Raw genomic sequence first — 12652 nt, 5'->3', positions numbered from 1 at the left:
AAAAAATTTATTATTTATAGCAATTAATGTGAGAAAATCACGAGATCGCGTCCCAAGTCAATCCCTATGTTGGTACAGAAAAACACTTCTCATCCTCAATCCCGATGATGTCCCCCTATGCCAAACGCCCTGTCATGCTCTTCACCATGGACGAGTAACAGAGACCTAACTAGCTTTCCTAGATATCAGAATGAAGAAAGAAAACAGCAAACTCCAGAACTGTGTGTTCTGTAAATGCGCCAATACTGATCAGTATCTTCACCACTCACAAACCATCCTAAAACGTCAAGAGAGGATATTTTCTCTCCTAGCCCAACGTACCCAAAATATCCGCTCCACATGTGAACAACTGGGAGCCTAACTTCAACATCTGCGCCATGTCTTCAATACCTACAACAACTCTCCTGCCAACCTCGTATACCATCAACGACATCCTCGACCGAAAGACAAGTCCCAACGATAACACACACCAATTTTCTTATTAGCCTGCTCCATATAGGTTCAGCTAAAGACCACATCAGCTGAATCCAAAACACTGAGCCAACAACGATGTATCCCAAACCACCATTTTGCAAAACATCCAAACCAGTGGCAGACTAACCTTCACAAGTAAACAAAACCAAACTTCTGTGAAGAAGAAAGATTGCAATTCCACAATCTCTGACCACACCCATCTACAAGAAGCCAGCAAAATCCGAGACTTTACACACATCACCCTTGCCCGGAGAGGTCTGCCACGAAGTGATGTGGACCCCGATTGTAAATACATTCAGTGTGAACATTTCATGCTGGAAAAGGTAATACAGTTTTTTTGGGCTAGAAGTGACGGATTTAATTGCACATTTACTACATCGTCAATATATTCGTAAATGGAATAAAGGTTTAAATTTTTTTTTTTTATGAATTGCTGAAATGATCCCGCATAAACAGTAATTGTGTAATTTGTGTTGTTCTTGAGAAAGATCTTAACAAAAAAAACACCAGACTAGAATCAGATACGTACTTTTGCAGTACATTATTTGATTTTTTAAATATCCATCAAAATGTTTTAGCTAAAGATGTTCGGAACTTATTGATTAACGTGTGTATGGAGGAGCCAGGATCCAAGGTATCGAGGGACGACCACAACTGTGCCGACTATAGAGGAAGGACGTTGAGTCCAGGGATCTGGAGCCAAGTGCTGTGCGACTCGCTTGTGTTGGGAAGATACGTTCGCATTATAAAACTAACTGGTTTCTTTGGGCTGACTGTGTGAGTTTAAAGTGTTGACCAGTGGGGGTAAGTTTCTCTCTATGTATGTGGTTCTCGTGACAATGTTGCTCCAACCCGATGTACTTTCAAAAAGTACTTGTTTTGCATCCTATCGAAAATGACACAATATTGTGATATCCATTGTACACAGATGGTGTTTGGAGATGGAGTGATCAGTCAGATGTCACTGGACCATGGATTCCAGGGCAACCTCCACACAATGCAGGGGCTCACTGTCTAGGGGTCACCAAGTACGGATACGCAGCCATTCCATGTAACAAGAAGTTTCCTGGTATATGTGAATATACCACCACCACTGGCTAGCTGTGGAGGGGAAGCAAACACCAGCTTTTAGATCAACACAGTGGTCTTCTTTGCCACCCGCTTAATATTTGCCACCAACTGTCCAGCTAGGAGAATACTTCATGGAGATTTCAGAGTATCAGTGTTAGTTACCTAAGCTACGAACTATGAAATTGTGTTTCAGAGGTCCATGCAAGTGTCACATGCCCTGTTTACGCTGTTATTCGAGCTATTCCAGTTGTTTCTTCTCTAGATTAGGAACAAAGGAAAACTACATCACGTGTTACACACAAACAGACAAGCCGTGTACAAAGTATACTGGGTAATAAGCCCTTCAAGTCGGCACCTACACGAATCCAATTTGATTCTGCACTAAATATTCCCACTGACAGTTCACACGGATACAGAACACTGATTTATATGAACTGTTGTTGTTTGACCATGTATCAATAATTTACACTAAACGCCAAGAGAAACGTTACCCTGCTTCCTTAATGACGGAGGTACCTATCGTTCTGAAGCATGGACGTCCACTTCTTGGTCTGTGTACGGCGATCCCAGTCTCTCTGCATATGTTTCATAACCGTTATACGTTAGCATCCGAAGGCTTTGGCAAGAGCTATTTCTTCAGCTGTTAATTGTGGCATGTTTCTCGTACTTGTGTATCATATCAACCATCATACTCTCCATCTTTGTCTCAAAACAGAATTTTATTTGAACCTTTTTCTTTTGACATCCAAATCACTGTTATTGCTTTATTCCGTCCTACTCGAAAATAAAACAATTTGAATCTTTTGAAAAAGATGCATTTCACCTAAATGTGACAAGCAGTTGAGAAATGATTTTCATGCTTTGCATAAAGCTATCACTGTTGTTTAGCTTTCTTGTAAAGTAATGCCTTCTAACATACCTTTGATAGTTTTAAGTAATTCATAAACGTGGGAGGGTATCGTTTCCCTTGGCACTGAGTATAGTTGTTAGCTTAGTGTTAGCAAGTGTTAAGTGTATTTGCAATTCTGTAGAACAGTAATGCATCTCGGTTTAAAAATGTTGTTTTTATGTAACGAGCTCCGTTGTGCAAGAATCAATCGTTTGATCAGTTACAGAGACATGGACTGCGTTCAGCCAATGAGATCAGGGTGAGACAAGCTGCCTGTAATGCACTCCTTTTCTGCTGGGTGGTCCACACAGAGCATGGTTTGAGGCCCTCTGTAGGATAAATATAAAAGAACACTTATTAATATACCCTAAAGATTAGAGCCTTCGGATCCTGATTCACAAAACGTTCTTAGGGCTACGGACCCGTGGAAGAATGGGTCTTCAGAAGCACATGCCTGTAACAGTGATCGATTCACTAATACGAAATTTGTATTTCATTGTCATTACTTAGCGTTGCCTCAACAGTGAATTTGTTGGCTGGTTCTGCTATCTTTGGCAACGTTTATAGGAGAATCAACAACACATATATACACGTAAAATGTACTTTTAAAACTATATGTCGTATAAGAGAATAGTGAATTGATCCTGAATATCTTACAATCAGGATTCGACCATTTTGGCATTTATCATCGCATTAAGAGGACAATGTTTCACAGTTAAGTGTTACATAACACAAAAGATGTTTTGCAAGACAATCTGTTTTGACAAATCAACAGTACTTCACTGTTTAATGTTATAAAACACTTTTTTTTATTTTTTTTTTTTGAAATTATTTTTTTCTGGTTTAGAAATATATCAGCCTTTGTCTAGTCACTGCAATGATATTCTTATGTCTTACACGTATCAAATATTTGTAAATTTTACCTCATCATACATATCTTGAAGCATTAAAGTAACTCGATATAATTCCATATATAGAATGGATTTTGTCACACATGGAATGGAATGTTACATACAGATTACCTTGGACTGTCCTCTGTCCAAATCAACAGTACTTCACTGTTTAATGTTATAAAACACTTTTTTCTATTTTTTTTGGAATTATTTTTTTCTGGTTTAGAAATATATCAGCCTTTGTCTAGTCACTGCAATGATATTCTTATGTCTTACACGTATCAAATATTTGTAAATTTTACCTCATCATACATATCTTGAAGCATTAAAGTAACTCGATATAATTCCATATATAGAGTGGATTTTGTCACACATGGAATGGAATGTTACATACAAATTACCTTGGACTGTCCTCACAAGAAGAGGCAATGTTTTTATCCCTCAGTCGCTTTTTCAGGCCAAAGATGTTGACGCTGTTACATGTTGATCTAAATACGACAAATGGAGGAACTGTTTCATTAAGTACCGGACATGTGCTTGTTTATCTTCCCACCCGAGAAATACCCGTGAAGATCCGGGTTACAACTGGTCTTCAGCAACCCATGCATGTCGTAAGAGGCGACTGCCCGGATGGTGTGGTAAGGCTAGCTGACTTTGTTCAAGCATGTCATCGGTTCCTAATTGCGAAGATTGATGCTCATGGTGTTGGTTGTCATCGATATTGAACTCTGAGTGCGTGTGTTGTGTGTGTGTATAATATATATATATATATATATATAGTCGAGGCGTTTCTTTTACTTTCAGTATATGTACATACAAGAATACTGAAGTTCTTTCAAAGGCATTTAGAAGTTGGACGAATCGAACTAAAAGTGCTTTATGGTTCAACTTCTTTATTATACAAGGTCACAACGTTTCGAGACAGATTCTAGTCTCTTCTTCACCTGAAACGTTGTGACCTTTTATAATAAAGAAGTTGAACCATAAAGCACTTTTAGTTTAAGAAAACTGAAGACACGCACATATTACGGCCTCACAATCTTTACACATACCGTATCTTTTGTCCCGGTATATGAACCAAAAGAATATTGACCCTTGATAGTATCGTCGCATTCATATTCGGCACTTCCCATGTTGCAAAGAAACTGAAAGAAGAGAAAAGAAAATGTGCTTACCTGTTAGTATGGAAGGTGGCATTTAGCTTGTATTCTTGACGAGACATTGAAACATATCAATGGTTACTAATGGTTAAATATATTTCAAACTATCCTCTGCGACTTCGTTGTGACCGTGCAGGTCCGGGTTAGAATATTGGCTTTCAGCAACCCCACTTGTATTAGATGTAACGGGATCGGGTGGTCAGACTCGCTGACTTGGTTGACACATGGTTCCCAACTGTTTTGACTTCGATCGAGTTCATCCCATAGGTGTTATTTCGGGTTTAGATCTGGTGATCGGAAAGGCCATGGCAAGACACTGACGTTAGAACTGGCAAGGTTCTCCTGTATGTGGAGTAGCGTTGATTTGCTGGAACAACTCCCTATGTCGGCCCATAATCGGACGTGCAAGACTTCGTTGATGTACCGATTTTCTGTCTAATTCCCATGAACCACCACTAAATCAGATCATTGTCTGCTGGATATCTCACCCCACACCTCATACAATGACTTGACCGAATCTGTCGACCTGTCGAATACAATTACTTCTCCAATAGTAAACACGTTGTTTTTTTCCAACTCGCCAGAGAAGAAGACATCGTGATTTATCACCGAACCAGAGCGTCTCCAGGGTATCCGGACTCTACGACACCACCGCAAGCGATTGCAATGAAAGTGTGTGTGTGTGTGTGTGTGTGTGTGTGTGTGTGTGTGTGTGTGTGTGTGTGTGTGTGTGTGTGTGTGTGTGTGTGTGAATGTGTGTGTGTGTGTGTGTGTGTGGTTGGGGAGGGGGGGTGGGGGGATCACGTTACTGAAAAGCCCCGATGTAGCTGTCCTGCACTTTAGTGGTAACTCTCGGATGGCCGATTTTCTAGTGATCTTGGATGGAATTGGTATGAGGGAAAGAATCCAAGGGCGACGTATGGTGCTCTAATGAACGTTGAAATGTCGGACAACTGCATACTGTGACTTATTCCAGCTTCAAGGCAGCCGATTACGCTGTCTCCATTGTCGGCGCTCATTCGAGACATGTTGATTTCCTCTTTCCTCTCTAACAACTACATCACGGAGGCACTCAGTCTAAGTAAACTTATCCTCAGTACTTTTCGTTACATTCCACTACTGAATCTAACAAAACCTTATGGGAGGTCGCGCCAGGTAACCTTTGAGATTGACCAATCAGAACACAGCTTACTAAATCGCGAAAGTGGACATTCGTACATACCGTTTGAATTTTTTATCTCGAAAAGGTTCATACCCGAACGATTCCGAATGCTATTTAGCGTACGCTCGCTTCCGGGTGATGCACACGGCGTATGTACAACCATGACAACGGTGAGTAAACAGTCGCTGAAAATGGTGTTTTTGGCAATATTCAAGGATGTCAGCTTGCAAGAACATTAGCTAATGGTAACCATGTCAACAGAAACCCCAAACCCTATATACTACGGGTCAAATAATTGTGTTATATGTGGATTTTTGTTTGTGGAGAGATTTGTGTCAGTGACCTGAATATTTGAAACTCCCTCCGATCCCTAAATAGTAGCCGTTGTCTGATTGGTTAAATCTATTTAACCGTCTCGCGTTTGATTGGACGGTCATTGGTCGCTCAAAGGTTACCTGACGCGACCTTCTACTAGGTTTTGTTAGACTCAGTGGGGAGTGTAACGAAATACACTGAGACTAAGTTTACTTAGACTGCGGAGGCACTCAGGTGACGTTTTGGAAATAAAAAAAAAATGAATATATTTGTATTGTTTTAGTCGCAGCTACATGAGTCCAATATCCTTAAAATCACCTATTCGTTTTAATATATATTTTTAAGAGCGTATTTCTGGGCCTTACTGTGGATCTGCATGTACAATCAGTGCCACTCACTGCCAAACACTTAAGCTCCAAGTTTATGGCAATACGTATCTCAAAACGGGTACCTTTATTACTAGTGGTGACGATACAGAAAATTCGCGATAAGATACGTACCGCAATATCTTGTAAGGATAGATTCGAATCGATGCACATCACGACGTGTTATCTTTAGTTATTTTCTTTACAATAGTATATTTGTTATCAAGTAATAGTGCAAATTTTGACACAACCGTCAATTTCAGGTGAAAATAAACAATTTTAAGGTGAACGATACGTATCACGACACGAAAAAAAGTATCGAGATGTTTATCGTCCGATAAAGTATCACGATTATCGATAAATGATATATCGTCACAGCTCTATTTATTACCATATATTCCAATGAAAGTTAGTAATAAACAACCTTGGCCTCCATTATACCTTAACTGTGTAAGCTCATTTCTAGTGTCCCCGCCAAGATATTGCTTGAATATTGCTAAAGGCGGGGTAAAACTAAACTCACTCACTCAGTCAGTTACTGGCTTAAGTGTGTATACTCACGATGAATCCTGGAAAGGTTGGTCTCTACTCGCATTCAACATAACAAAGGCTTCGCCCCTGGCATGGGATGCATACTGTAAAAAAGCCGATTCATTAAGTCGGTAACAGACCCGTGAATGTCCCGGGGTCGAATAGGTCTTCAGCAATCCATGCTTGCCATAAAATGCGACTATGCTTGTCGTAAGAGGCGACCAACGGGATCGGGTGGTCCGACTCGTTGACTTGGTTGACACGTCATCGGTTCCCAATTACGCAGATGATCACGGGATTGTCTGGTCCAGACTCGATTATTTACAGACCGCCGCCATATAGCTGGAATATTGCTGAGTGCGGCGTCAAACTAAACTCACCCACTCACTTAAGTCGGTTACATCGATCATGTTGTCTTGATTGAAAGTTGATTTGCGTCATTAAGTTGGCATTTACACAGCGGTCAGGTCAAACCGAGTTGTCCAATGCGAGCATCATTTGTGTTATGATAAATAATCTTACATTTTCATGCAAACATATGCATTTCAACTTACAGTTATAAGAGAATGTTCATTGCATATATAATCTGTAGCATACTTATTGTAAAGATTTTACCCTGATTATATTTCTCGTTTTAAAATGTAATAACTCGTGCTCATAGGTTTAAAAAAGCGATTAACAACTACGTTTTTGTGTTTGCTGTTTAATAAGCAATTGAGATACAATGACCCATCAACCAGTTCAAGCGACCCTGATCACCCAATGTCGGTAGTTACCTCTAACGACAAGAATTGGTTGCTAAAGACCAATTCTAACCTGGCTGTATCTTCACGAACAACTAAAGCCTGAAAACTTTGATTCCAGCAGGTATGTCATGGCAAAGCGTAACCAAAGTATTGTTTAAGGTGCTATTTAAACCAACTGACTCACTTAGACCCTGTTCGGGGACGGAGAATGGGTCAACTGGTTGAAAAGGGCATTAAACCTTGATTATTTACACACATTTTTCGACGCCATGGCCCAGAAGGAATACTCTGCGTTGTATGTACAGTTGTCTGTCTGTTCAAATCCAGGACAGTCCTCATCGTACGTCATACCAGGTTGACTGGCCTGGGCACAGAACTGTAACCCGTCCACCATATAACCTGGAATGGGAGAAAACATCGATCTGCGCATTTGGGAACTGATGACATACGTTAACCAAGTCAGCAAGCCCGACCACCCGATCCCGTTAGTCTTCTCTTATGACAAGCATGGGTTGCTGAATATCAATATTCTAACCCGACCTTCACGGGTCACCTCCAATACATGACACTAGTACTTTTGCATGGATAACCGTTTCTACTGCTTGATAAGTATTAGATGAGCCAGCGCAGTGAACGTGTTTGTGACAAGCAGGCGGGGCAAGTATTCTGACCGAACACACTTTGTTGCTACAGGCAGATTGCCGATTAAGCACGCGCAATACATGCTGACAGTGGCGTGAAATAAATGCCGCTACTGTTTAGCACGTGTCTCGTAAAGCGATTTAGTTCAGCATCATCATCACGACATTTGTCAGGTCATGGCTCATTTAATACTTGTCGAGCAGTATATGCTTTGTCATATACAGAGCGGAGAATGTGCGGACAGTATAAGACTGCAAAGGGATAGGGCCTAGTTACCTATGAATGTGTCTTCAAGCACTGTTGCTCTCTGTCCACGGTTACTGTACATCTGCACGACACCGTACACACCAGACCAGAACATGCTCTGGAACAGGAATGAGTGAGTGAGTGAGTTTAGTTTTACGCTGCACTCAGCAATATTACAGCTATATGGCGGTAGTCTGTAAACAATCGAGTCTGGATCAGACAATCCAGTGATCAACAACATGAGCATCGATCTGCGTAATTGGGAACCGATGACATGTGCCAACCAAGTCAGCAAGCCTGACCACCCGATCCCGTTAGTCGCCTCTTACGACAAGCATAGTCGCCTCTGGAACAGAAGTTATCAAACGCTGTAAGTGTTGGACTATTTTGTGTATGGCAGATACTGATGAAAGGAAGATACAAACTGTATAGTATATTACTTCCAGTTAATATACATCATGGGCTATCACGTGGTAGTGTGTAGTTTTTCAGGTCATCAGAAGTATTGTAATGTTTGTTTTTTCATTCATTTTATTGTAATTTTCGATTTAAAGAGAATCGTTATTGCCCAATTCTTTCGTTTCCTTACGTATTTGTCAACGTAATATTCCAATAAAGCACATAAACCCGTATCTAGCCTCAAAATCTTCAACCAAATATATTAGTATAGTTATTATTCTGAAACTGGAGACTGAATCGGTTTTATTTTCTTAACATTTGTCTGATCATTTTTGTATTTAAGTGTGGAGAAATATTCAAGTGACGCTGTTTCCTACGAACCTGACCGGGTGGAACGTCAATGTTGGCGGCTTGGATGAAGTCATCATAGCGACTGTAACTTACATTACACGCAGGCTGGAATGCGAATGCAGAGACGAACATATCTGCCAGAGCAGAACAGTTTCTACGGGTAGATACCCTGGAAAAGTAAACCGCGATATTTAGCTACTCTTGTCAATAAACGGTATAAATACAGTCTGACGCCGAAAAGTCGTTATTGCACAATAAAAGTTGATCATTCACGAAGACTTGCCATTCCTAATTTGCTATGATTTTTTGCAGTTGCCCGTTGAATACTTCATCAGAACGTTTTGATTCTTTCAGTTTGGGACCCGTGAAGATCGGGTAAGAATTAAGCTGCCAATGTATTCCTAGATGTTTTGTTTGGAATAACTGACTCTTCAAATACTGTTCACCATAGGGTCGACGACACATTATTTGACGTCTAAATATAGAATGACAATGGAAGCTGTCTAAACCGGCATTCACTGGGACTTGATAAATAATCTGGCTGATGATAAATGTACAAGCCTCGGATGAGACTGACATTTAATGCCGATGTTGACAACTTGCAGGACTGGACAAATGCCGGTTTGACAGCTTCCATTGTATATGATAGTGAAGCAAAGGCCAGGCAGCACCACAGAGGCGATAGTCAGCCCACCTGCCTAGTCGACCAAATTCCGACCAAGTAGGTATTAATAAATTACATGCAATAAAACCCTATGTTGGTTACACCTGCTTGGGTTGTCAGTCCTTGTTTGAAGAGGTCATTGTGCGACGATGTCGTATTGGCCACAAAAAGATATTCTCATGCATACCTGTTGAAAGGTGAGGATCCTCCGTTTTGTATCCCTTGTGATGAAAGAATCCCAGTCAGGCATCTCTTGCTTGATTGTGTTGAATATTCCATCACAAGGGATGAACTATGAAAGGTCTTTTTACTAATGTTAATAAGTTCTGATGTTTTGTTTTAAGTTCTCATTTACTATAATTAAACTGTATTCGATCCAATTACTCGTTTTAAATTCCAGTCCGTGATAATCTAGTTATTTTACTGTCCTTCGTTGAAAGGTTTTTACAATTTACCATTAATTATTATGCACAAAATTAATTGTACCGGTCACGATATGGCTGAACTTTTGCCCATAAGACGATAAATTTTAACTCACTCACTCAAATCCCGACTAACACAAACCATTCTGTACTTGTCGCTAAGAGTCGAGTCCTGATCAAACTGCCACATTTGTACACATGTCTGGTGAGGCTGTAGTATCATCTATAAAGGCATGGCCAGCTGGTCACTATAGCATGACAAACTGATTTGTAAGTGAGTTTAGTTTTACGCTGCAATCAGCAATATTTTAGCTATATGGCGGCAGTCTGTAAATAATCGGGTCTGCACCAGACAATCCAGTGATCAACTGTATGAACGTCGTTCTGCGCAATTGGGAACCAATGACATGTGTCAAGCAAGTCAGCGAGCTTGACCACCCATAAATTATGAGATTTATCGGTCAATCAATGTTGATATGATATTATTGAATGTTTTGAGAGTTCATCACCATTTGCTCTTTCTTACAACCGTAGTTATTTGGAATGTAGTCGCTTTTGAAAGATGATTGGTGTATGGCATGCAATTTGCATGTAAACGATTTTCATTTTAGAACAAATGACTAGAAACAAACACTTACAAATGTGTGATGCAAGATGAGTGTCAGAATTAATATTCTGAGTGATTTCTCGACCTTCTTGAAAAACGTCAAAATAAAGAATGGGACCCCATGCACATGTATGGTGCTACTGCGTTGTGCATATCATGCGTTGTTTTAAGGTGGTAGTAGAGGGAAACGGTGGTGCATTCATAAGATGTCTGTCGTTTGTTAACGTTTACACTTCCTTTCCAAATCGAAAGTTCAGATTCCCCTACTTTTTATTAAGAGTATATACAATTTGTACATTTGACTTTAGCGAGGGCCGATCGGACTTTTGAAGTGATAAATCTTTTATGTAAATACATCATGAAATGAGATTCTAAAACAAGAATAAACTCAACAAGAACGAATGCTGCAAAGTGTAAACACTGAATTTTTCGTTGTTTACATTTTCAACAAGCACGGCGTTCGTTACCACATCCAATGTGTAAACACTACTCCGTTTTCTAGGATTCCTCACTTCGGAGTGTTCGTGTATCTTCCAAAACATCCCAACCAAGTCTAAGTTTATCGGCGACGTTTCAGAATACCATTGGCGATTTGATGACACGACATATTAGTGATTACTATTATGGAATTTGTTAAATTTAAAACAATTATCCCATTTAAAATATCTACGAAATACCGGTCTTAACAGTTTTCTCATACATCGTCAAGAATGCAGCCATGTACTTGAAACACCAACCCTAAGCGGGCAGTCATTACATTTTCACCTTTACTGAGGCAATCTTAGCGTAAGGAAGATTCGTGTGACTGGACGTCAACGTAGCAAAACGTAAGGCTGAAACTCAACTCAGGGAGATAAGGTTATCTCCGCACAAAGAATGTTTTGTAAACGGCATCAGGCTAACCACTTGGTATGGTATGGTCATTTGGACAGGTCTCGGGACTGAAGGTCCGAGTCGGACATTACATGGCCGCTATACAATATTTAAATCAGATATCGTCATACTGGGTAAACGAGTTCAGGAGCAATGTAATGTAAATTCCTAGTCAAACGTACCCGTTGACACAGAAAGCTCCAGGGTTGATGTTTGTCTGGTAGTCGACACACCTCCCCAACACCAGCTCCCGTATTTCAGGAGTGGTTCCCTTGGTTACACACTGCCCATCGGCTAACACCTGGTGTATGACCAGTGCCAGGATCACTGCTAGTGAGTGTGTCTGTAACGGCATTTCGGTTATAGTTCGACTCACGTGGCTGTTACACGGTCAGGGCCTATCACCTGCTTGGGCTTATCTCTGGAATTTGTCAGTGTGTAAAACAACATATACTCTTCAAAAAAATAAAAGGAACTGTACTTTCAATGTACGATTGTCGAAATTGGGAGATATATGGGATTGAATCAATGTTGATACAATCATAATGGATGTTTTAAAAATGCATCACCACATGGATTTCATTCAAAGCAAAGCTGTTCGTTTACTTATCCCGCTTGTTATGTGACTGGAGTATATGAAATTTTCAGGTTTACACTTTTCAGTCAGTAGTGTGTTATTTGACCCTGAAAACCCAGTGATTTATCGACATGCCTGAAGAACGTCAAGATTCATAGTGACACTCCATGCACGTGTAGGAGGCTCCCACGTTGTGCACGTGCTTCCCGTGCATTGTGTTTGTGTGTGGTGATAAGTAATAGTTATTACAGTAATTTCCGAGTTG

At 40.3% G+C, this 12652-nt stretch overlaps 1 protein-coding gene across 1 annotated transcript; it reads right to left on the bottom strand.

Moving 5' to 3' along the window:
* Positions 1-2590: 2590 nt before the first annotated feature.
* LOC137282681 (ADP-ribosyl cyclase/cyclic ADP-ribose hydrolase-like) lies at positions 2591-12233 on the bottom strand. Its single transcript, XM_067814467.1, has 8 exons — positions 11993-12233; positions 9275-9413; positions 8525-8612; positions 7863-8005; positions 6891-6964; positions 4380-4472; positions 3729-3815; positions 2591-2763 (listed from the first exon to the last, which is right to left on the bottom strand). The coding sequence occupies exons 1-8, from the start codon at positions 12163-12165 to the stop codon at positions 2676-2678; spliced, it is 885 nt and encodes a 294-aa protein (XP_067670568.1). The 5' UTR covers positions 12166-12233; the 3' UTR covers positions 2591-2675.
* Positions 12234-12652: the final 419 nt, after the last annotated feature.

This window comes from Haliotis asinina, chromosome 4 (assembly GCF_037392515.1).
Source record: "Haliotis asinina isolate JCU_RB_2024 chromosome 4, JCU_Hal_asi_v2, whole genome shotgun sequence".
NCBI classification, from domain to species: Eukaryota; Metazoa; Mollusca; class Gastropoda; order Lepetellida; family Haliotidae; genus Haliotis; species Haliotis asinina.
Note: the sequence above shows the minus strand (reverse complement) of the source record. Positions and strands in the feature narration are given on the sequence as shown.